Raw genomic sequence first — 26,666 nt, 5'->3', positions numbered from 1 at the left:
CACTGAACTCCTTGGGTTTGCTTATTTCAATTGGCTTCTCTTGTTCATTCACCCCACAAACATTTATGCAATCCTTTCTTCACGCCTCACGCCAGGGGCTGTGCCAGGCACTACTTGGCTACGCTATCTCAGAGGGTGAACAGTTTGCTGGTCATGCTGGCGTATTTCTAATTCAGAAATACTCAGCATAGTATCTCGGACAACCTGATAGGGTTTTCTTTTAAAAGATGGCTCTGTTTGCATCTTTACAGGCTTTATGACTCATCCAAGGGAAATTAAGAAATCTTTAAGTCTATTGTGACTTAGGGGGTTAGATTCATCTAGAATGTAGATCTGTCATCACACACATGCCTCACCAAGTCCAGTAGGGTATCAGGTAGAAGTCAATCATGCAGTCAATAGCGTTTGAAGAAGTGTGATGTGATCTTAGGAACAATAACCTACATCAATTTACAAGATGAGAAGTAATTTTCCTCTAGCTTTGCAAGACATGCCAAATAGGCTTGCAGGTATATTTCATCACATGCATCTGTGATAACATAGTTTCTATTTTGTTGGCTCAAAACCTGTCTGAATTTTCAACCCAACTCTGTTAACTTATTTCACTTGGGAACAGTTAATTCAGTTTGTTGTTGCCTTTCTTATTTACTCATTTATTTACACATTTGTTGAGCAATCAATATGTACCAGGCACGGGAAAAACAAGGACGCTGATAATCATTGAGGATTATGGCAATCTGTTTATGGAGACTCTGGGGTGAAGAGCGTGCTCCTTTAGAATTGCGCAGTGTACAACCTGCACACCCACAGCAGTAGCCCTGTAAAGAACCACAAGCCACAAATAACTCCATAAACAGTCATTAAAAAAATTAACATTCAATCTGATATGTGCCTATAGGAAATATAGTAGAGTAGCATTTTAGGTAGGGGTTAGATTCTAAAATTACCCTGAGGTAAAAATTATCTAAAGTCCCTTGAATTTCCAATATAGAACTGAACTTGCAGCGAGACAACACAGCCAGATAGGTGTTCCTCTGGCTGAACACCAGATGAAACTGCAGGCTTGCTGCATGGCTTGTGTTATAGAAGAATAGTCTTGTACCAGTAAGGCCCAGACCACCACTCAGCAGTCTGTGCCTTTCACCCTGCAAGAGACTTCCAAAACATAGGGATGACCAAGGTAACAACAAAGTCAAGCCTCAGTACTTCCATGATCATGGACTAGAATGGTGGGTAGCATTGTTCAAGCCCTACCCCCTCTGGCTGAGCATGCCGTCTTGAATTTGTACGAGTTAAATATAAGCATGATGTAATTCCAATTTACTACTGCAGGGCAAAGGAAGGAGCAATGTTTCCTCCAGAGTGCTTCTGGGGAGGTTTCCTGGAGGAGGCACCATGTGAACTGGGCCTTGAAGGGTAAACAAATCTTGCTCATAATAACCTCAAACGTGGAGGAGATCACTGCAGGAAGGGGGAAGATGGTTAATGAAGGCACAGAACTGTGCAAAAAAACAAGCACATTTGGAAGGGGGTGGTGAGTAATTCTGAAACATGGCAACAGATGCAGTGGGAAAAATGGACTAGCGCCAAGTTATACAGGGCTTCAGCTCAATTTGGTAGTGATAAGGGACAGTGGAAAGTTTTAATAAAGTGATGTGGGGAGCTAGTCCAGGGGGAGGCAAAGTAAGACGTCAGAAGATGAGTAAACAGTCTAGACAGATCACAAGGACTTGGCCCTGGAGGAAACTGCATTATGGGCTCTCATTCTTTATCTTGCCCTGTCTCCTTGCTCTCTGCCATATTGATAGTTCCTCCCATTAATGGATGAAGTGCATTTCCCTACCCTTGGACTTTGGACACCCTTGATCATATGCCTAACTGTGGCCAACAGAAAAACACAGTGGTGATGTGTGTTTGGGCCTGCCTTCTTGTGCTTCTGATGTGTCCATGAGAAGCTAGCCAGAAATCAAGAGGTGCCAGAGGGCAGGAGGAGATCTACATGGATCCCAGCCACCTGAGGTAAGCCCAGCCTGTATTGGCTGATCTCAGACACCCACAGAGACATCATAAGGGCTACCTAGCTGTGCCTGGTCGAGATCACCTGGGCCAAGACATGTGAGAAGTAAGGAATGACTGTTGTTCTAAGCTACTGTTTGGGGGTGGTTGTTATACAGCAATACAGGTACAGGAGGAGTCAGTGAGTATACAGAAGAGGCACAGTTTTGCAGGCTATTAAGGAGGCACAGTCCACTGGCCTTGGAGCCCATAGACTGGGGTGGGGAGCAGGAAAAGGAGAGGTGTGATGTTTCTGGTTGGATCCTGATGCTTAAGGAAGAGATACAAAATAGAGGAAGAAGAACAGATTTGTGGGTAAAGGTAAGGGGTTCCACTTTGGCCTCACCATGTTGGTGTGAGATGGTAGATTGACTTCCAGGAGGGATGTCCGGTTAGCAATGGGACCTGTGCACTGTTGAGCTCATGGGCTGAATTTTAAGGATGGATCAGTTACCTTTAGGTTGTATTTTTGTGGTTCAGTTACCATTAGATTGTATTCTTTATGTGGTTCTCTAATACATGTGTGCCCCCAATGTATACTTATATCCAATATAAATTTGAATCAGTGGAAATTCATCATGATGGCTTAAAAAACAACCAGAATTCACAGAATCTTGCAGTCCTCTGTTTGCTCTTCTGCTCACCTGACTACATTCTGTTTTGTTGAATGGCTAATGGGCCATTATCATCAGAAGTGCAGTTGAAAGAAAAACAGTGACAAGGCAAGCCAGTGCAATTTTCCACCAGTCAGTAACTCCAGGAAAGGTAGAAGAAAGCACCACAATCAAATAAAATGCATATTTCACTTGTTCACGGTGGCCTGATCTCCCAACAGTGGGGACATGTGACATTGCTGAACCTTACTGAAAGCTCAGTACAAAGGGAAAGAAGTAAAACGGCCTTGAAAGATTTGGAGGATGAAGCAATTTCCTTGAGAAAGTTGTGGATGATTTCTGTGAGAGAAAAAAAGGACATATGGAGTTAAAAGAATGTTTAGGAAAAGACATTGTCAGAGCAGTGAGGCAGACCTGTTAAGACCCTGCACCCGCTCCTCAGGGGGTGCGTGTGGCCGCAAACACAGAGAAACGTTAGCTGACCCGTGCACGGTGTTCGCTGTGGCCTGGCACTTACTCCATGTTCTATGTATATGAACTCACTGAATCCTTAGAAAAGCCCTAGAAAGGGGACAAGGTGCTATTTTTGTTCCCATCTTAGAGAGCAGAAAATTGAGGCACAGAGAGGTGAAGAAATCTGCCACGGTCACACAGCGCGTGTGTGCAAGATCAGGATGGCTCTGCAGAGACGTGTGCTTACCCTCTCCGCTGTATTCATTTCCCAGCAGAATGGGCGGCCGCCCTGCCCCATCATTTCTGGCCACACTGCTACTCCCTCACCCTCCTCTACTGCTTCTCTGCCACCAGCCAATAGCTCCCTGTCTCAGATACCCATTTACAGCTCTTTCATCTGGCTCTGGGTGTCTGAGGAAGAATAACCCAGAAACCGCCTCCCCATGGCACACACCCAGCTCCGTCTATCTGAGCACTGCCTGCTCGTGCTTGTAGACAAGCGTGAGGGCCTGGGTGGGGAGAGGCCCCTGTGGAGGTAGCTTCTGCGTCTCCAAGACGGAGTTGTCAGGGTGCTCCGGGCCAAGACCCCTCTATCAGCAACACAAAGGTTTCCCAGAGAGCAGTAACAGAGGCTATGCAGAAGCCTATTCGGGTGAGTGAATGTCACCACTTTGCAGAAAGGCAGGATGCCCAACCTCGGGGCAGGTCGGGGCAGGGTGGGGACACAGAGAAAGGCCTCTGACCAAGTGCCTGCTCGCCTGGGCAGCTTGGGATGGAGCCAAGAGAAAGCAAGGAAGGGAGATGAAGACCTGACCCCCGAGCTCTGTTTGCATGCGTGAACCAGGGCGAGCAATGTGGCTACAGTCCAACCCTGAGAAGGAGGAGGAGAATGGGTGGTGGCATTAATACACTCAGGCCATCGCCAACATGCGCCCACTGCACAAGGCCCTAAAGTAACCAGGCCCAAAGAACCACAGCATGCAGCTCCAAACGGGCGCTGGGTGCTGGGGTTATACATGCCCCAAAGAAAATGGACCTCCTGGAGCTAGACAGGAAACCGAGTATTTGAGGGAAGGAGAGAAAATGTGAATAATTCATTGTCATGGAAAGCCTCTACGCCTCCCTGGAGAAGCAGAGACACCGTGACTGTGGGATATGTACTGCCTTTATCATATCCATTACACGCCTTCTAGAAGGACCTCAGAGAGCACCTGTTTGCTTGGGGCAAGACACAGACCAAAAACCAACGGGGCAGCAGACAGACTTCGCCAGGGCTGGTTCGGAGAGAGTTGCTGATCACAAATTCACAGGTAGTAACAAAGCTCTCAAGACTACTTTGTGCTGCCTGAGAAGAGAAGGAAGATTCTTTCCCAGGGGATTAGAAACAATTAGATTTTTCCTTTGATAGTATGAAACAAAAACCAACTTCAAGGAAAGCACTGCTCGAGTCAGGCCTTCCATGAGACAGGTATACTGGGAACCTGGATATTGGTTACATTTCTCCCCAACGTGTCAGCTCCCCTTTTGTGGTCTCTTAAGTTTTAATGAAGATGATTTAGACACGAATAATCACGTGTTAAGCTCTTATTATTTGCCAGAGGACTGTCCTAAGAGCTTGACAGATATAACCTCATTTTATTTAAAACAACACTGGGATAGAGGTGTATCCGCCCCCTGTTGCAGGGGAAATATTACCGGATCTGACAAGGGCCATGCAGCTAGAGAAGAGTAGGGTCTCTGCTGTGTGCACCAGTGTGCCTTCTCTGCCCTCTAGCCTGCCATCTTTGGTTTGTGTGGCTGGGCTCTGACACTGTGGCTTAGCTCCTTCAGGCCACGTGGGCAGGAGAGTCTGCTGCGAGTGGAGGACTCCACTCACAGTCGGGGCAGTTTCTGGCAACCGCTGAGCAGCAGGGACACCCTAAGCTTCTGTCTGGTGAAGGTGTAGGTGGGGACTGAGGTGTTTCTGCCTGTGGACAGATGTCCCAATATCAGACCTCCCACTCAGCTGTCTCAAAGCTGCCTGAGCCGGGACTCCTCACCGCTGTTCTCTGCACCGCAGGGCTTCACACCAGCCCTCCTGTGCAGTCTCCCACTGCCTGGTTCCTGCCAGGCTGGATCTCCTCCCGGAACTGGCAAACTAGTGCATGTCCCCAAAGCATTTGCTTCCCAGCAGCAGGTACGTCTACTTTAAAGTCCAGATCTCTCATTCCAAACGGAGCGCCTGGCCAACTCTTCAGATGCAACAAGTTCAGAGACCTCTTTCCGGAAGTTCTGGGCAATGGTTGATGTCTCTTTCATTTTATCCACAATGTATCAGAGACAATTTGTAATTCAACCGCAATCATTTATTTGATCAAGCAGTGTTTACTGAACACCTACTATGTGCTGGGCACCATAGGATACAGTGGGAAATAAGAGAATCTCTGCATTATTAGAACTTAGAATCTAGTAGGGGGAGTCAGAGCATGAGCAAATATGTTAAATGAAGTCAGGTAACTCAGGGCAAGACACTTCATTGAATAAAGCTGATTGAATGGTAAATCATAAGAGATTTTCAAGGCAGCAGCCACAACCATTAACCATCAGCTTAAGTTGCTATGTACCAGTGCCACCATAAGCCCCCAGGAGGCTGAGAGAGTCAGGCGGAGGGTACTTCCAGCCACCATAGGTGCTTGGTTTAGGGAATCTGGCCCCAGATCTTGGCTTGAGATTCTCCAACCACAGACAGGCATGAGGCTGAATAAACTCCTTATTTGCATTTCTAAAGCCCTGCTCTAGGGCACTGAACAATTCTGGGGCTTGGCTCCTTGGTCTGGTCAAGCAGACCCTCCTGACCGAGCAGAACACCCAGGTGAAGTGTGGCTCGGGTATGCCGCAAAGACACGCCAGGCGCGGGCTGCCACAGTGAAGAAAAATTAGGTCAGCGGGCAGGAGGCAAAGAGGCTCCGGAGTGGCAAACACAAACCCCAGTGCATTGTGAAGTGTCACAAAAGGGCCAGCCTCCCCTCATTAAGCTGCCCGGTCTTCCCGGAATGCCTGAAGTAAATGCTTTCAGAGAGGGGCTTCCAAATTCCTTCTCCAGAGAGTCTATTCATCCAGAGTGTAATGAATAACCTGCCTTCATCCCTTTTTTTTAAGCAGCTTTTTAAAAAAACAACAACAACTAGTTTCTTGAACCTCTGAACTAATGAAAAAATTGAAGCGATCCCCTTTTCCCATGCGCACCCCTAAGATAAGATTTCAGACTTTCTCAATTCCTAGTAACTTCACGATTTTGACAAGGCTTTTGGTCGAGCTGCAAGTCTGGGCTGTGAAAGCGGCAAGGCTGGTCCCAGTGGCAGCCCCGGCGCAAGTCACAAGTAGATGCAGGGTGGGCCTGGTGAGACTCTGATGGCAGCAAGGTGACAGGCAGAGTTTTAAACGCAGGGGATCCAAATGGTGCTCATAATAACGCTTCTCCTCTCTCAGCCTGAGTCCCCAGCGCTTTCTCGTCATTGAAGAATGGAATACAGGCTGATGTGGTTTAGCCAAAACCTCTATTTTCATTTGGCAGAGGAAGACAGTGTGGGATCTTTCTGATCCTTAGGCCTCTTCCAGCTCTAACTATAGTAGTTTAACTGCTCACCCCGTTCTCACCATCTGTTGCAGAAACAATGTCAGGGATCTGGATGCGTGATACCGACACGCTCTTGAGCTCATCTGAAACCAGGACACTATTGAGAAAGAAATCGTAGAGAAAGGCGGGTAGATTCTTGAGGTACCCTGCATTTTTTTTCCCCACTTGAAAATGGGACATTCATTTTACTTTGTATGTCTTCCTAAGTCTCATTCCGAAACAGACCTGTAGGTGGCAAGAGGAGGCGAAGCCAAGGCCGGCCGCCAGCCAGAGAGTAATGACAAAGACAGTATGAATTCTGACACAGCCTGACATGGATTCTGGAAGGGGGCCAGAAGGTTTACATGTAATTAGAAGGTGCAAAGCAGCTAGAAACACTTAAAATATCTCGCGTAGTTATCTAAGCCCTCAGGACTACAGTGATTTTGAAAGTTTATGAGAAGGTGACTAAGGTCTGATGAATGCCAAAGTCCAATGCTTAATAGTGTAAGAACAAGAACTTTTAGAAAGTTGAAGGGCTCAAAGTGACAGAAGAGATGCTAGCATTTTCACCCAGAATCCTTTCTTCCACTAAGTAATTTCCATGCATTCTCTACCACTTCATATAGATCTTGTCATTTTCATCAGTAGCAAAGCCACGTCAGGACTTCAGTAGAATTCTACAGATTTGGAGATGAGGCAGCGGGGCATGCAAACAACAAGATTAGTATATTCATCGTGTTTTGAGATGTAAAATATATTGATCAAAACAAAACAGACAAAAGAGGAGGATGGTAACCGAAATCTATCCCGAGGATTTGTTCATCAGCAAACCCCAGACCTCTGATACCACTAGAGCTGGGTGCAGGAATCCTCCCAATTACAGTAATTAAGTTTCGTTTTACAAAGGGATTTATTCTGGCAGGATGGTGAGAAATCAAACAACAATTAGCTATTACAACTGTTCTGGGGAACAGCGTTCCATATACATCCTTATAAAATACATTCTGAATGCCACAGTAGAAAAACCAATGCTGAGATCTGGTGCTGGCTTTGCTAGGGATCAAACTAGCCATGTAGGAAATGAAGCATAGGGACTCTTTTTGTGGCTGAAAATTTGATAAAATATTCAAATTCTTGACCAGTCTGAATAGGACACTGACACGTTCCTAGTCCCTTGTTTCCGTTTCCTCAGAAATGATGTACCTTACAGCCCTTAGAAGAGCAAGCTAATTGCACAGGACTAGAAAATTAGAGGTGGCAGAGGCATTTAGTCCAGCTTCCTCATGTCACAGATGAGGTCATCGACCATGACTCAATGGCAGATCTAGAAAGAGAACAAACATCTCCAAAATTCACCCATTTGGGGCTCTCCCTTACCTCTCAAGTGCCTCTTGCTAACAGCCCAAGGACTGCAAAGCAGGAGACATGGTTCCTCCCAGAGCTCACAACCTAACTGAGGGAGCAAGGTGTTCAAACAGGAGAAATGTAAGGAAAACCTAAAGTGGGAGACATGTTCTAAATGACATAGCAGATGAATTTCAGAGACGATAGCCAAAGTTCCCCTTTGCCACAAATTTTCTGTTTTGTGGCCCTTTAACTGTAGAGTCTGGGCTATTCATTGCTTCAGGGAAGGTGGAGTCAGATAGATCCATTAATCAAGTTTCTAAATTCATGTCTATTTTTCAGATCGTGGCAGAGAGAAGAGTCTTGAAGGGCAAGGCTCTCTAGTGCAAGGGCTGGGGTTCCAGAGACAGACAAGGCTTTCTGAGCTAAGGAAAGTTAAAAGCTTAAAGCAGAGGACTTGCCCCACGAATTGCAGCACAGAAGAACGAGTGATGCTGCGGGATGGTCCTTCTAGCTCGGGAGATGCCACGTTTTGGCTTCTGGTGGGAGGAAGAAGACTGGGAGGGACCTAACCAAAGTCTAAATGCCAGATGGTTTCCAAGAAAGCGTGATGTGCCAACACTCTGGGCTCAGCGCCGCAGGGTTGTGGGTCCCAGAGCAGAACACACCTGTACCTTCATTTCTAGGTGTGAGGCCGGCTCAGGAGTGACATTGTACTTGACTATAAGTACAGCAGTTCTACTGTTACGCCTGAGCATGCAACTGTGAAAATTTCCACCACAATAGGAGGTTCATACAAAGCTCTCCACCGACAATACGAAGTATTAGAATGCAACTCTATAAGCATGGCAGCTCGTAGAAAGACGTGTCTGGTTTCTGAGTCTAGGTGATCTGTGATCCTACATTGTGAGGCTGCATGTGAGGCTACACACATTGTGGCCTCACTGTGCTCCAGTGTGAGGTGGTGAAACAGTAAAACTGAATCACGGAGGAAGCCCAGCTCTCTCTGTAAGGGACAAAGGGAAGACTTCTCACAACTGCTCTTGTTCCAAAGGACAGAGGAGCCTTCCAGGAGCAGGCTGCACAGCTAGAGGCACTAACAATACTGACAATAATGTCAGAAGATGCCAGGTGACATAGGAACACAAGGGGGAGTAGAGCAGGTGGAATATTCCTTCTCTTCCATAACCAATATTGCACAAAAGAGAAGTTTGATTGACATGGTAGAAGGAAAGAAGGTTTACAAGGAAGGTTTACAAGGTGGGTACGACCTGGTTCTTTGCACAATATTCCCCAAATACTTCCAACTTGTTACCTCATCAGAAGTTAATGGCAACACTACTGATGTTGAATAAAGATAGAGGTTGTCCACCAGAATGGGAAATACTTTCCATAAGGCCTACACAGAGTACCACTGATGGCTTTTGCTGGTTGGTACCGCTCGCTGCCTGAGGTCACGTTTGGAGTGTAACTGATACCATACTTTTCATGACAGACAAACACAGAACTTCAAGTTGTGGGCTTCCAAAATGTGAGAGCCTCCCATTTGTCACCTACTCTTCAGAGAACTTTTGCCCACTGTTACTTTGTGTGTGTATCCACCTGTATTATTTTTCACTCACAAAAATCACCAGTTTTATGAGACCCTGGTGCTCTCATTCATGCCAGTGGGAGAGTGAAATGGTACCTCTAGAGAATGACTTGGCAGGAAGCATCAGAAACTTTAAAAAGTGTAAACAACCCGTTTTACCTCATAATTCCACTTGAAGGAATTTACCCTAAGGAAATAATGAAGGATAAACACACAAGGACTTAGCATAAAAATAATTCAGGCAATTCTGTTTGTAATTGTGAAAAAGTGACTATAACCTATAGTACCAACAACAGGGCACTAGTGGATATACAGAAATGCAATGGAATACTGTATATTCAAACTACTATAGTAGTTGGATATCAAAGAAGTTCACATATGGTTAATTAGAAAATGGGACAATAAGACTATACAATACTATTTTTGCTAATAATACATATCTATAGTAATGCAGATGCTCAGAAAAAAATGGATAAAGGCAGACACCAAATTAAGACTACTGGTCGTTTCTAGATGGCAGGAATCTGAGCTTTCTTCTTTTGGCTAATCATTATTTTCTGATTTTTTGACAATGACTATGTATTATTTGAGTGATAATAATTATTTTTAAAATTGGGAAAAGCACCAAGCACATCAGGAATGGGGGATGGAAGCTATTCGTTTGTTTTCTTTCCCTTGGTCATTGGGGGGGGGGGGGGAGTGTTAAGGGAGTGGCCCCATGACCCTGGTAGACCAGCTGTCCCTGATGTGTCATATCAGCTTCTCAGGAAAAATGTGATTGTGAGAAGTCTTCCTTCATTTTTCTTTCATATCCTGGACAGAAATCGACACTCTCTATGTAGTTGAAATCACACAATTAAAACTTATCTTTGGAGCCAGCAGGACTATATCATATTTTTGGGGGAATGGATGCCAGTGGAACAGCATCAAAGGAGTTGACTGTGTGGTATATTGTCTTCACCCTTTGATTTCCTGATGCGTATCTTTGGTTATTGCTTTTTTCTTATCGACTGCCAACTACCAATATTTCTCAGCCTTTCAGGTTCCTGTGCAGAGGATTTTGGCCATACAGAACTCACACTATCAAATAACTGTCTAAGTTCACTAGCTTTCAGCTCATTCATCTCAGACTTCATTTACTACTCTGTGATCTTCCAGATAAGGCTGCTGCCTGCATCTCAAAAAAACACTTCCAAACCCATACCTCTAGCTTGCCTGATAAAGGACAAATTCTGTTTTCAAATAAACCACTCAGTAGAAGGACACAATTTTCTTCTTTTAAATGATCAATAATTCATAATTTAAATATTTGTCAAGTGAAAATTTTTCTCATCTCGATGTGATGCAAATCCAAGGGCCTACAGATTATGACCTTAAAAATTAAAATCTTAAAGAAATGTGGATAGACCATATCTACTAGGGATTTCAGAGCAATCTTACTGACTGTCCAGAGGAACTAGATTAGTGCTCCTCAACATTTCTGTACAAACAACTCACATGACTCAGGAGGTCTGGGGTGGGGCCTGGAATTCTGCATTTCTAACAAGCTCCAGGGTGATGCTGATGGAGTGCTCTGTAGACCATACTCTGAGCAGCAAAGTTTTCCAGTTTGGTGATTTATGTGCTCTGCCAGGCCAAGAATTCCTTCTCTGGGCAGCTGACAAAATGCAAAGCAGACCCCACACTGTGCCAGCTGGCATTCTGTGGCTCTCAGGCTGTGGCTAAGTCTCTACCTGACTGGCTTTAAGACCCAGACTTGCAAAAAATGACACACCCACACCTGCGACCTTTTCATTAGAGTTACCTACAAGCTACATGTTACATGGCTCCAGCTTGAGGAGGAAAGTCCAGGAGCATAATGAGCATCTTAAACCTGAAGCCATACTTGCCACAGTAAGCTTCAATGGTTGAGGGCATGGGAAGAGCCACCAGCACCAAGGCTCTTTCTCCAACAGTCAGGGCAAGCAGGAGTGAAGCCAGTGCATTCCAAGGAGGAGGGAAGAAGCCTTGAGGGTTCTTTCCCACATGGCGATTGGAGCAGCGGCTCTACCAAGGTGCAGGTATACCAGATGCCTATTGCCAGGGAGTATGATAGGGACTTCTGAGTAAAAGCTTTAATCCTATAGTTACTGTGGAAGGCAGGGCCACAGAGGACAAAATGGACAAGGAAGTCAAACTGATCCTTCCATGTGCAAAGCATCTTAATGATTTCTGGTTGGTCTCCACAGCCATGGCCACATATTGAGGCCACCGTGGTTCAACAGAAGGCCACTCACAGAGAGCCTACCTAAGGCAGCAGATTCATTTCAGCTGTGCAGCAGGTCACCCTGGATCTCTTTTGAGAGAAGCTCTGTGCATGAACATGACTGTTGTGCCAGAACATGCTTAAACATACTAAAAATGGAAATCATTCTTATCTGGGGTTCCTTTGCTGGACGCAGCAAAGTTAAGTGCTCCTGGCTCAATGGAGTGACCAAGTAGAGATTCAAAACCCTGACTTTCCTCCACTTGGAAATCAGAGTTTCCCCTAGGCTTGGATTTGTTTTATGCCAACTGTTTGGTCTATAAAAGTAAATGAAGCATCTTTAGTATCACTAATGAGCCCTCTGCACACTGAGGAAGTAGGAAATGGGTGTCAATAGTGACAGGCCTGAACTGGGCTACTTAATATTTGTCTGATCCACCTCATAAACCATATTACCATCCATAACTAACTTTGCCTAAAAGGCTGTACTCTAAATTAGAGAAAACTGGTGATGCTTCTTGTGAAGTTTTAATTGCAAAAGGAGTGGGAAGCTGGGGATGGACAGGTGGGTGTTTTGGTCTTTTTGGAAACCTGAGTCCATTGCCAACTACATACTGGTCACAGAATTATACACATGCAATGGCTAAATTGTTCTGCATAAGGGTTAATGAACAGATCCAGGTTTTGCCTAGATCTAATGAAATAAGACCCCAAAAGAACATTTACTCTGAAAATCATAATGGGGAAAGTATTGTGCACAGAAGGAAAAAATAAAAAGACTATGAAATTTACAAAAAGATCAATGTTAAATTGGCTACTACCCACCTCTTCCAAGATATTGACCTTCCTTATTTGGACAAGTGGCCTTAAAACATCAATCTGTCAGTAAGTTATATCCTTTCCCGAAAATAGAATGAAATAATGACTATTTCACTATCCCGTCTGAATTTAGCTCTTGGATCTACAGACAAGGGTCATTTTTATTTAAATGTTCCCCCTCAGTGACGAGTTCTACGGAATGCAGTCATGTCTTTTCGATGGGTTGCTTTCAAAGCGCCTTACCTTTGCTTATTAATTACGTAATAATTAATAAGCTCACAAGGAGCTTACCTTTCCTTCCACACTGAGGGGAGGCACAGATGTGGCTAAAGACCAAATTCAAAATATACAATGCTTTGATATCCTAAAACTTCAAGGAAATGAGACTGTGGAGAAATGAAGGGGAGAAGATGGCATTCATGTGGAAAGATATACCTCTGAGACAAGGCAGCCTTGGGGAGGGATGAAGGTCATCCCACACAGCAGTAAGGCAGGACCCGCCAACTCATGTGGTGGCTCAAGACCAGTCACAAGGGCTTGCAATTAACTTTCCTATTTGAAAAACACCTGCAATCTACTTGGCCCCTTTCTCTCAAGAAGAGAGCATGTCCAAGTTCCCACAGCATCAGCTGGGCCTGGTCAGGGCTGCCCTCAAGGGCAGGTTACAGACATGGCAGCCCCAAGAAAGCAGAGGGGACAGAACTCCACTGGCCCTACAACCGGGCCCAAGCAGCAAGGGGAATGCAGGCAGGACTTGGGGAAGCTACCTGAGTAACTGGAAGGACAGAGCAGGAAGCTAGGAAAAGCAAGCCAGGGAAGCAAGAGGAGGGCAGGAATCTGAGGCCCGGGTGGGTGAGAAAATAGATTCCATGACTCCCACCCACCCGGGAGGTGTCCCTATTTTGCACAGCTTGGTATGTGGTCCTGGGCTTGAATCGGTAGAACACACCGGTCATGGCCATTTCTCCATAATTTCAGATATGGGGAATTCCTCAGGGCATTGCTAAGGGCCCCTGTATCACTGTGACTCACTTTGATCATTTGCATTTCGAAAAGTACGAAGGGGCACAAAACTGCAAGGCATCCCTGCTGCCACTGGCCATCGGTAAGGGCCAGGTAGAGACTTAATGACTGTACCTGGGTTTTGAGGAGGCACAGTTTTGAGGCACAAATTAGGAGGGCAAATCGAGGAACAGTATCCAGTAAAGAGAACTAGTTAATTCTTTGACCTGCCTCCTACTGGCATTATCCTGGGGATAGAGATCCTCAAGAAATATGACACTTTCCTAAAAATACCATTTTTCAGCTCCCAGGATCTTCTAAGAGAAATTCTCCAGGTATGATTATAATCTTTATTTGAATGAGAATATTCAATCATGCATGAGGGGAATTTATCATCATGTGGCACACTTGATCTTCCTTCCCTTGGCATGATTACTGCTTTTCTTTGATCCTGTTTATAAAATTTCTCCTTTTTATTTAAATCACTTAAGAATGCAAATTGTACATATTGCCTTGATAATCTTCTACCCAGGTTTCTGGAAAAACCACCTAAAATTCCAAGAGTATAAATTAAATTCATCTTTCTTAGGAAATATTGTGATTTATTGAGATCTGAGTGTTAACAGTGTGTTTAGCTTTGCGGAAAACATAAGAGGAAAGCCTGGCAGCCCTGTCAATCTCAAAAAGGCAAAGGGACCCATGGCAAGTAGAAAAAAATTTTACCCAAATTTACGTTTACCCAATTTATAGAATAAAACCATCCATTAAAGAAGCCCCCTCAGCCACTTCCCCTAGAGTTGAAAATGACATCAAAGACAACCAATGGGAATGTGATTTTGGGACCCAGGAGGTCGAGGAAAAGTAGAATGCCCAAGACCACCATGCCCTCCCAGACTCCATACCAGGACTAGGACCTAGGGGATCGAACTCTTACACCGCAACTCTTGTACTTTCTCTAGATGATGACCTTCCTTCTTCTCCCATCAGGGGTGGGCAGCATGAGGAAGCGGTTCCTGCATTCTCAGGGAAAAGACACCTAAAGAGCAGCTCTTGCTTGGGGAGGAAGCTTTCCTGTCAGGTCTAGCAGTGATGAACTCCAGCTGTGGACAGACTTCAACCCTGGCTCAACCCAAGGAACTGCTTATGGCCCCGTGAACTCAGGCACAAATGGGTAAAAGAGCATCATGGGTATGCTGAACAGGAAGCACTAGTAGACAGAAAAATCCATTTCCTAACAGTGAATAGATAGGACCAATGCTATGATGCCAACCAGGAAGCATTCAGAAACAAGCCATTCAGAGAGGGGCAGGGGGGATGACAATGAGAGGCAGGAGCTGCTCACAGGACCCACAAGAAGAGGGAACTAGGGCTAGTCAGCTCCGTGGGTTCCTGCTGGTCACATAGCAGGTACTGGCACAGCTGGGTTGTGACAAGGAGAGGGACCCTGGAACAGCCTTATTCAGGATGGAGAGCAAGCTTCTTAACCTTCTCTCTACTCAGTCTTCCGAGTGTGATTGTGTAGTTTGTGGGGCAATGTGGTTTTAAAAATCTACTTGGAAAATAACTCTTTATGATTGTAGTCTGTCAAACCTATGTCTTAAAGGACAGATTGAAGACTTCAGACATTTTTTTCCCTTCTTCAGAAAGGGTCCACTCTGTTATCTTTACTAACTGCTACAGGGGCCTTCTCTTGCATCTGGGTATGGTCAGTGTTTATCCTCCTGGCAGGGAAGAGAAGCAGGCCAGGCAGATAATAGACAAAGACATCCAAGGGCCCAGCAGTACCCACTCAACCCTTCTTCCTGCCCAGAACAAGGATGTGCTGCCCGCGGTCAAGGCAGCCATTTTGTAACTCTGAGGCAACTCTAAGAACAGAAGCCAAAAGCCAAGCAGAACAATGAAAGGAGCTTCCACTTCAGACCTGCATGGCCGCCTTCTTCTTCTTCTTCTTCTCTTTAATGTTAGAGGAAAACAAATGCCGACTTGAGTCATTATTTTTCCTCTACTATTTATAGCCAAATACATTTCCTAACTCAAATATGAAACACATACACATCCTCAGCAAGAGGTCCCAACACTGAAGACTGACGCAGGAATCACCAAGTATTTAAAGAGAAAAGGAAGAGCAATAAAAGGCTATTGATCCCAGTTGCACCAAGAGAAATTTCAACTCTGAGATCGCAATTAAAATAATGGAGAGGAAAGCCTCCCAAACCAAATTACCAGTTTCGCTGACAAGAGAGATGCTTTGTTGTGACCCAGAGGACTGATGTGAGAGCTACAAATTGAACAAAGGCTTTGGGCAAGTATTTCACAAAAAAATCATTCTTAAAGAAATGTAGCTTCTGGGCAAAACTGAGTGGAATGAAAATAGCAGCAGAGAGAGAGAGTTCAAGAGAGCTTTCCTGGATTTTTAGGAAGGCAGAAGCTTCAGGGAGGGAATGCAAATCACGGGGGCTTCATTCTCATTGTTACTAATGGTTCTTAATAACTAAGGGGCAATGTTGGGTCTCCAGTTGGCTAGAATGATCAGAGATTACTCACTGCAGTTGTACTAATAACTAAATATAATTTGACACTAAATTACAATTCCAGAAATACAGCTTTCTGCACAGTCTCTTATTGCAAGGGAAAACTAAGCCAGAACATCAATAAATAGAATAATCCAATTAAGTGTCTTTTCATTGGGGTACTACTTAGAATTCAGAGTTTAACAGGGAAGATAGAAAAAAAAAAGTATCTACTGAATCAAATAATCAGGGCTTTTACTGGAAGAAGGTTTTTTTTTTGTTATTTTTAAAATAGGTGTTTAATTAATCCAAATGGCTTTGGTCATTTACACAGTGTTAAACAATGTGAATTGTGCCTAGATATAAAACCTAATTTCCCATGAATAGATTTCCCTGTCAATTAGTATTTAATGCAGACATCTTTTTCTATGCTTACAGTATGTTTATTAACATACTTCCAGTCACCTTTCTTAAACCGTATTGATAACTGCCTATGATATCCACCTGCAGATGCAGAAATACAAGGGAGTACATTGGCCCAGCAGGTGAGCAGGGTCACCCAGGGGTCTAATGAATGTGCTCTAAGCTGTTAGCCTGCAGGCAGCAGGTACTTGATAAATGTCTGGTGATTGAATGAGTTACCTGGGATTATTCGGAGAAGCTGTTTTAGAAGCATCTGCCCTAACAAAGCCTGGGCTAGTTCCTCTAGGCTCAATTTCCATAGGGAAAGTTGTGGCATAGCTAGTTCTGAAATCAAGGGACAGTTAAATTCTCCAGGAAGAGCCCCAGCTTTCAGAGTCAGAGAATCCAGAATCACCACTTTGGCAAGTATCCCTTGGGTGATTCTTCCATGAAAGCATGGGTTCCCCAGATAGACAGGACTGAGAAGCCAGTGCAGAAGGACATTTAAACCATACTTACTGCTGGTGGAGGACATGTGGCTGTAGTCAGACCTGAAACACAAAACCTTAGTATTAGTAGGATTAGACACTATTTTTCTGTATCCAAGTGAGTTCTTCAAGCTAGAATTTTTTAAAAAGTCAGGGGTAAGTAGCATTTACATGGTAAGGACCTGTAGCAAACGAAAAACCGGAGCGCTGGGGGCTTCGGTGCAAAATAAAGTTACGTCCGAATTTGAAGGCAACACGTTCAAGGCATGTTAGAAATCAGGGGTCCTTCAGATGGGCTCTGTGACTCTCCAAGATGGGACACTAGCAAGGTCCTGAACCATCTAAATTCGTTGGCGAATTCTCGAATGGAAGCTTATTCCTCTGCGGAGAAGGCTCAAAGTCTTCAACACATTCTCAAAGGGATTCACGATGCCCCCCAAAGGTGAAATCACTGAAAATGAGCACCCTTCAAGTTAGAGTGCATTGTGGGGACATGTTTCTTTGCTGACATGAGCAGAGTGGTGATAGACCTTGGCAGCAGCATGAGGGGACCCTGGCTTGTGAGGGCTTGCTTCCACAGGCAGGGTCTGGCTGGCCATCAGGAAACAAAGGCACAGTGATGTTTGACTGATTTCAGTTCTAGCTGAGAAGAAATCCTGCTGCACATTACAGTAACAGGATGTGGGCTGTGATAGGGAAAGGGAAAAGGCAGGGTTAGGGCCAGGGTGAAATTACCCATCAGTTTCCAGGCTGAAAAACCAGCTGCTGGCACACGGCCTCTGTGAGAATGGGCATCTGGCCAAGGATCTGCCTGCTTAATCTCTTCGAAGTTTCTGCTCTACTTGTGTGGCTGGGAAGCCTTCCCTCTCTGGCAACATATCTGGTATAGAAGCTCTTGGTTTTCTCCCCACAGTGTCCTAAAGTCATTCTCAGTAAGGAATTAATCTCTCAGGCACAAAGGGATTTATTCTTCAAGGTGGTGGTCAGGGAACTTGGTTATGCAAATAAAGTAGTTAATTATGTTTAATTTTCCACAGATACACTTTTATTTACTTAGCCTCATGTTGCTTTTCTTAAATCATTCAATTTTCACTCCATTGACTTTGTTACCATATATACAAAACTTCAAAAAAAAATAATAAAAAGCACACCTCTTACTAGTTAAAATAACCTATATCGCTCATGCAAAATGATGCACTGATTTATTGGTAGGGGAACAAAATGAAAGAAAAACAGCATGCGGTTTTCTCTTTTCAAATGAACTGTCTTAGTAGTTACAGAATGACTGAATCTTCAGGCTGAAAAAAAATAGCAACTATTAACACTTGCATATCCCTTTATGTATTACAAACTGAATCTGCCTATATCGAGCCTACTTTTTTATGTTATCGGTTAGGAAGCTTAAAGTGATACCATTGGCGAGGAGACCGGGAGGTGGCCAGTGGACCTGAAGTAGGAGTGCGGGGTGATGGCGAGGCAGGACCTGGAAGGTAGGACGACTGGTTATAGAGCATGGCGACATGCTGGCTAAGGGAGATGCAAGACAGGATCAGGATGGTCAGGATGAGTTACCACCAGAGTGGATACATTCACTTCTTTCTCGAACCAAGCAGGGCATAAATTAATTTTAGGACCAAACTTAGAAATGTGGTAACTGTGTGTTAATATTTTAGTTATTTATTCGACACACAGAGAGAGAAACAGCGACACAAGCAGGGGGAGTGGGAGGCAGAGGGAGAAGCAGGCTCCCTGCTGAGCAGAGAGCCCAACATGGGGCTCAATCCCAGGGCCCCGAGATCATGACCTGAGCCGAAGGCAGATGCTTAACTGATTGAGCCACTCAGGCGCCCCTATTCGTTTTATTATTAGAAATTTGCCAGTATTTTCAGCTAGGATTTTCCAAAACTCCCGAGGCAGATGGGTTTCACAAATGCATGTATTTTAAAGATCCCCATACAGATGGAGATGAATGTAGAATGAAATTTACATGTGAAACCTATTTTGAGAATCTTAAGGTGTGATGGTAGTATTTTAGGGCAGGTGCTAGCAAAGCGAACGTCCCTGCCATGCATCTCTCTGTATGTATTTCTTGTGACTAAAGGCACTGCCTGGGTCAAGCCTGGCAGCTGGTCAGTCTCCTGTCACTCTTGCTCCGTTCCAGTTCCTTCCCCAAACAGCAGCCGATCTTTGCAAAGCACAAATCTGATCGTGTCACTCTTTGGATGAAGTTCAAGCACAACATAAAACCCACTTTTCATGAATGATGGTCTCTGCCCAGCTCTGCAGTCTCATCCATCACCCCAACTTCCATCCCTGTCCCCCATCAAAATGGAAATCAAACGGGAAGAAAATCCCCTAAAACCTTTCATTGCTTTCCAGCCTCTGATTCTGTTTATGAAATTTGTACACAGTTGCCATAATGATGGAGATAGAATTTTAAACTGCTCTTTTCACCACGCACCATCACAACATGCTGCTACCTAGTTCTCATTATTATAATTTTAGATAAAGTGATGTACTATAATTTATTCAACCATTTGCCTTTTGTTTGCTATATGATTGTTTCTAATTGTTCACTTTTGCAAACTACACGATGATGAGATACTTGCACACACACACACACACACATACACACACATATATATACATATACATTGATATTTACTTTCTTTTCCTTAGAAAAATGATCCTGATGGGAAACAGGACCTGAGTCAATGTACAAACACTTTCATAGCCCATAAAATACATTCCAAATAACTTCAAAAGGTTATTTATGGGAAATATTGTTGGTGAAAGACAAACTGTAAAGCTTAAAACAATTTTGTGCTTAAACAGGTTCAATTTCAGATATTGACTATAGTCCTCTGGAAGGGTAAGTTACCCCCAGCTTTTTTAGGATAGGAGGGAACAGCAATAGGGCACCTGTCTTGTGAATCCCGTTTATTGGTCTTACATCCTAAGAATTTACCCACCTTGCTCTGAATAAGACATTCAACTCTGTGAGAATGAAGCCCAAGAGGTGAATCCATGAATTTTGGGAAGAAAAATGTATGGGCACATGATACAGATAAGCAGAATGATGCAAGGGTTAGAAACGTTCACACGCCTGACACATAGAGTAAACACATTTCTAAACATTACATTTATTTGGTATCTCTGCCAATCGTGACCAGAAAGTTAGATGTAGTCCCTTGACTGCCTTTTAATTACAATTATACAAACAGGGGTTAAGTGTAAAGGGGTTTGAACTTAAGATAGTTTATCACTGTCAGCAGCCTACTTGTCCATATAGGTATAGGCTACCACCTTAAATTCTCTTTTTTTTTTTTTTTTTTTTTTTAAAGATTTTATTTATTTATTTGACAGAGAGAAATCACAAGTAGATGGAGAGGCAGGCAGAGAGAGAGAGAGGGAAGCAGGCTCCCTGCTGAGCAGAGAGCCCGATGCGGGACTCGATCCCAGGACCCTGAGATCATGACCTGAGCCGAAGGCAGCGACTTAACCCACTGAGCCACCCAGGCGCCCTTAAATTCTCTTTTTCCAGGAAAATCTTGGCATAAGAATTGATCTTGGCATTTCAATAATATTGATTTTGACGTTTCATTAAAACGTCAGCTCAGTGCATCATGGACCGCATCTGTTTACTCTCAGTCCATTGAATTAGATGCCATGGTAGCTCAGAGCTAACTAGCTCCACCTTGAACACAAAGATAATCGAGTACCTAATAGATCATCCTGTCTTCTTTGCAAGATTTCCCCCTTTACTCTTCTCTAAACCTGTCCCGTCTTCAAATTTATTCCATTTGTTCCCATGCACCTGCTTATAAACTCCAGCCCTGTGAATTGTGTGCTATCTCTAAATCACAGTGAAGTATCAATTGAAGGTCACCCAAAGGGTATGGTAGGAGTATTTTTTCAGAAGCTCAGTGACAAGTGACAGGGAGGTGGAGGCTCATTACTGGCGGACAAACTTGTGAATTAAAATAATGCACCAGATATGGTCCTATTTGAAAGAGTGGCTCAGATGCCATATCTGGGAGGCATCACAAAGGAAACACCCACTAAAAAGCATTCATCTTACTTTTTGTCTTTTATTTCGGTTTGCAAAAACACAGCTTGTCCCTCTGTTAAGGGATTCTGTTTCTTAGGGTAGTATACCATAGTCAGTAGCTGGCTTGCCAGTTTTTTTCTAATGAAAAATACACAGGAGCACAAAACTTGCCTTCAAGTGCATTTGGAAAAGGGGAGCTCCAAAATGACATCAATTGCCACAGAACAATACTAGTTAGCTTTTAGCCTGGCCTGTAGTAGGTGGGTCAGTCAGCAAATACAACATTTCAAGCAAAAGAAAATGTCTGAGTAGGAATCAAGAATGAATTGCCCATCAGTGGTTCCTGGAGTGGCAACTTCGCTAGGTGGGAAGAATGCCGGAGATGCAGGCTTCCACTGAGGCCACCAACTAGTCATGTACCCTCTGAACCTCCATTTCCTTATGGGTAAAATAATTATATTGAGACACATCCTATCATCTCGCAGATGTTCTGAAAGGTGTTCAGATTGTTCGTGACATTTAAAAACATCAGAACACCTACTGTGACGAGTATAAAGAACATAGGATCTTGAGTGCACCCAGAAATAGACATTTTTATTATATGAAGCTCTAACTTTGTCATTTAGAGTCTTCTTCATAACAATACTAACAGTATGATGAGAAATAATTTTCTGAGCGTTCACTTATGCCAGACTTTAAATGTATAGACTAATTTAATTCTCACAACCACCCTGTGAGGTGGGTACTATCATTGTCACATTTTACAGAAAAGAAAACTCAGGGCATGGAGTTGAACCCCAGCAGCCTGACTCTCTTGACTCTCACTCTCAAAGCGATCAGCACCACCTGCTCACTGGCAGCGGGACCCAAAACGTTCTTGGAACCTTTGAGCACGCTGCCGAAAGGATCCATAGTCAGCTCCACATATACCCCCAAATCCTTTGCTCCAATGTTTTGTTCACGCCTGTCTGGCAACAGTCCCTCTCCCTGACCATCTCGACCACTCACCATCTCCCTCTGCCTGCCCCTAAGGTAGTTGAGCACTGCTGCTGGGAATTTGATAGCAAGCTAGACTGGGCCCTTCATACATTTATAATCATTAATCTCAGTTGGGTTCTCACTCAACATTCCCCAAGCAACTATTTCAAATCTCCACTTTCCCATGGAGGGGGCTGCATTTGCCCAGAACGGAAACCTGTCTTCCCTGCTAAGCTGTAAGAAGAGAGCTGTCCCTCCTACCCAAAGCCCATTGAGCTGAGAGGTCTGAAGTCCATCTGCCTTCACCCTTTCAGAAAGTGGACATTACAAACCATCAATTTTTCTGCTATATCTTTATCTGTGCCCCCCCTTTTTAATATTTTATTTATTTATTTGACAGACAGAGATCACAAGTAGGCAGAGAGGCAGAGAGAGAGAGGGGGGGGGAAGCAGGCTCCCTGCTGAGCAGAGAGCCAGATGCGGGGCTTGATCCCAGGACCCTGAGATCATGACCTGAGCCAAAGGCAGAGGCTTTAACCCACTGAGCCACCCAGGCACCCATATCTATGCCCCTTTTTATAGAGTCTTTTCTAGAAGCATCTCTTTACAGGAGCCTAATTACTGCCTATGCTTTGGGAATCCTTCCTGCATCCCACTCTCTCTTCCAGCTACTGCCTCTCCTCACCCCCCCTTTCTCAGACAAAGGGCTCTGCCTACCTTCTCTTCCACACAGTCCACTCCCTCCTGGAGCCAGGTGGACCTGGCTTCTGCCTCCACCTGCCACTGTCCACGCATCCACCTTTTCCTTCATTACCTACATTTGCAAAAAAGGCACTTCACATTCCTTTAGCTTAGTGAGTTTCTCAACCTCACAGCCAATGCCTTTCCCTTCTTCCCCTTGGCTTCTAGGACACCTCATCCTTCCTCTTGTCGGGGTCTCCTTTTTCTCAGGCCCCTTTCTCAGCTCCTCCAACTTCACCTGGCCTTTAAGTGTTGTCATTTCTCAAGGCCGGTCTTAAACAGTATGTGCTTCGCAGTTGTTGAAAAATCAAATGTGTTAACAAAATAGGTAAAGGCTCAGTCCCCAGCACAGAGTAAGATGCCGGGTGTTTACTATCTTCACTATCTTTAGTTGATTTCATCTACTCCTAGGACTGCAACTGCCATTTTTTGGCTGACCACTGTCGTCACACCCGTATCCTCTCTGATCATCTCCCTAGACAGACTCAACAACTGGCTCATCATCCTTGCTTGGCTCTCTCTCTCAATACCTCGGACACGGCACGATGAACATGAAACTTCTCCTACCCTGCCCAAATGTGGTGGCAAGGGGAATCACAGACTACTTCTAGAATCTGGTGAAAAGTAAGTCTCTTCTTCCCAAAATTCACAAAGAATGTCATTTTGTATGTGACTTCAAGCCATTCATGGGCCTCAAGGTGAGGACCCCTGCCTTAGCCGATGGGTCACCTGAGCCGAGTCTTAAAAGAAGATAGAGTTTCACCTGGTGGGCAGGCATGCCAGGTGGAGAAGGGCAGAGCTGGGGAAAAGGGCAGTTTGACAAAAGCAGAATCAGAAACACCTTGCGATGTGGCTTGAGGCAGGATATAAGGGTGGGGTGCTGAGACACAAAGCCAGAGAGACAGAAGGGGACCCTATCACATTGGGGACTTATAGGCCATACTAAGCTCTTTGTACATTAGGACTTATAGGCCACACTAAGCTCTCTGTACATTAGAGATGACAGAACCACTAAAGGTTTGGGAGAGAAGCATGATCAGATTTGTATTGTAAAAATAATAGTGATAGCACGGATGTGTAAAGTCTCCTCAGGCAGCTACATGAAAGCTGGGGGTGAGTTCTGGAAAAGCCAGGAAATTATGAACAGCTTTTTGATAACCAAACCAAACTGCAGGAGATACACGGATATGTGGCAAATAAAAGATCAGGAACTATATACTGAAACTCCTTAAGCATGTACCATTTTACCTTCATCTTTAGCTTAAGGATGCTGCTGAGGCAAAAAGGAGTCTTTAAACAATTCTATTCTGTCACAACAATACACTTTAGGGCAGAGGCAGTGAAGAGAAGCTCTGGTGTCAGTATATTCAGCAAACCCCTCCCAGCAACCCTGGCAGCTGTCATGCTTTTCTCTGGGATCCAAGGGTACAATTGTTCCTGGGTCAGGGCTTCTCCTCCACTTTTCCAAGAGAGAAGCCTTGGAAAAAATACCTGTTTTAGGTGAGCTCTCCAAATTGAAAATGAATGGACCAGTTGGAGCCTTATTTTATGCAGCTGAAAATGAGCTGGTTAATTTCACTTTGTTTCTTCTATCCATGGCCTAGCTAGCTAACTGGGTGGTGGTGGGGGTGGGGGGGAGTCAAGGATCTTCAATTACAGTTGATAAATGCCACATACACAAAGTGTGGGGAGAAAACAAGGGAGTTCTGTGTTTGGAATCAGGTTACCCCTCCAGAATGTAATTGGGTTCTATAGTGAAGTGATCTCAAGTTTGGATAACAGCGAAAGCCCATTGCAGAGTACTTGCTGTAGGGTGTAAAAGTGCCAGATTTGGGCTAGGAATGGGGGGAGGCTGCAAGGAAGGGTGAGCCTAGGCAGGCAGGAGTGACTGTGTCCCTCAGGGGGCAGCCCCTTGTGCCCATTCTGACCTTGGGTCCCATCCTGTCCTCTCAAGGCTGCCAACCCCCGAGATTAGTCTAAATCTCCCCAGTGTTGCATGGAAGAGGGTTTTTGTAACCTGGGCAGCTCCAGCCCATCTCCAGGGTTCTCCAGAGAGGAAAAGACACCCTTTCCTCCTGGGTCAGTACCGGCATCCTGGATGTTTGCTGACTCTGCACAGGAAAATCCTCTAGAGATAGGAGCTGGGTAGAAGCATTTGCAATGACATTCATCTCCTAAAAGATACTCCATCTTTTGTCCCACTCAGGAAAATGGTGTCGTTGGGAGAAGGCTAATTAGCCTCCAGAGGTAAAGGTGTGGGCCAACGGTTTGAGTCGTTGAAGCGATGAGCACATTTCTATAAGCAGGGCTACGTTGTAGCACCAACTTCATCCCACCTGTACCCAAGGCTGGGACAGGTGGGCAGAGAAGTTTGGCGGGGAAAACAGGAGCTGCGGAGGGAGTCTCAGCAAGCACAATAAAGCCATGAAATGAAAAATGTCATCCTCTTATAAGATTTCTGAAAGACTTTTAGGTGCCAGGTGTCTGGGACAGGTGGGCAGAGAAGTTTGGCGGGGAAAACAGGAGCTGCGGAGGGAGTCTCAGCAAGCACAATAAAGCCATGAAATGAAAAATGTCATCCTCTTATAAGATTTCTGAAAGACTTTTAGGTGCCAGGTGTCCTATCCTCTTCTCATCCCCAATCCCTCATCCCGGACTCCGGGAGCGGCGGGGCTAGAGGAATAAAGTCCTCACGGAAGGCTGAAACAAGTGCAAGAGCATCTGTTTCTCTAGCGATGATCTCGGGGGGGGGGGGACATTGCATTCGCCTGGTATTCCACATCATCTCAGTGATAATGGGGGCAAGAAGGGGTGGTGTGTGGTGGTGTGCGCGAGGTTTACTCTGAACCCTGAGTCCTTCCACTTTTCTCCCTCCCCCCTCCCCCAGGGATGGGGCCCGCCCCACCCGGGGTAGCTACAGACCACGGGGCTCTGCCCTTCGGGCCCGACCAGGAGACAGCCGGCCCGCCACAGCCCCTCTACCTTCCACCCCGGACCAGGCAGGTGGGGGAGCCCCCGCGGCCCCATCCGGGCGGCAGCGACTCCGGCTCCGCCGCGGGGTCCGGAAAGGTCCCGGCCGGGGACCGCAGCGCAACTCGGAGAGCGCCCCCCGCCCACGGCCCGGCCCCGCGCGGCTCACCCTCCGGTCTCGGCGCCCGAGTCCACGCAGTCATCCTCCTCGCCACCGCCCGCTTTGGGGTCCATGGCGCGCTCCCCGCCGCGCTCGGCTCGCGGGCGCCGGCGTGACCCGGGGCGTACTCCCTGCGGGCCGCCCCGCCCAGCCCCGCCTAGCCCCGCCTAGCCCCGCCTAGCCCAGCCCGAGCGGCTGGCCGGGCTCCCGCGGAGCCTCTCGCGGCTGGGGCTCCGGGAAACAACTCTGGCGCGGGCCGCACTCCCCCGCGCCGCGCCGCGCCCTCTCCTGGCCGCGCCCGGCCGGCCACTGGCGGCCGCTCCCGCCCCGCCCCTCGCCACTCGGCGGTGGGAGCGTGTGTGTGCGCGCGCGGGGTGCGCCCGCGAACTAGGGCCTGTGCGCGCGCGCGGGGGCCGGTGAGCGAGACCGCGGGCGCGCGCAAGAGAGTGTGTGCGCGGGGCGTGAGCGGGTGCGCGCGGGTGTGTGCAGGCGAGCAAGGGCTTGGGCGCGCGCAAGAGGGTGTGTGCACGGGGCGTGAGCCGGTGTGCGAGCGTGTGCTAGCTTGGGTGTTGCGCGCCAGTGTGTGGTGTGAGTGCACGAGTGGGCGAGGTGTGTGAGGTCGCGTGCACCTGTGTTGTGGTGTTG

At 45.8% G+C, this 26,666-nt stretch overlaps 1 protein-coding gene across 1 annotated transcript in view; it reads right to left on the bottom strand.

Annotated features, from left to right (window-relative positions):
- The window catches only part of FAM124A (family with sequence similarity 124 member A), a 113,408-nt gene extending 87,225 nt beyond the window's left edge, over positions 1–26,183 (bottom strand). The window contains exons 1-2 of the mRNA XM_059144311.1: positions 26,031–26,183; positions 17,153–17,184 (exon numbers count right to left, since the gene is read on the bottom strand). Of these exons, the coding sequence (XP_059000294.1) occupies positions 17,153–17,184; positions 26,031–26,095 (97 nt within the window). The 5' untranslated portion in view covers positions 26,096–26,183. The remainder of the gene's footprint in view (positions 1–17,152; positions 17,185–26,030) is intronic.
- Positions 26,184–26,666: the final 483 nt, after the last annotated feature.

Source organism: Mustela lutreola, chromosome 13 (genome assembly GCF_030435805.1).
Source record: "Mustela lutreola isolate mMusLut2 chromosome 13, mMusLut2.pri, whole genome shotgun sequence".
NCBI classification, from domain to species: Eukaryota; Metazoa; Chordata; class Mammalia; order Carnivora; family Mustelidae; genus Mustela; species Mustela lutreola.
Note: the sequence above shows the minus strand (reverse complement) of the source record. Positions and strands in the feature narration are given on the sequence as shown.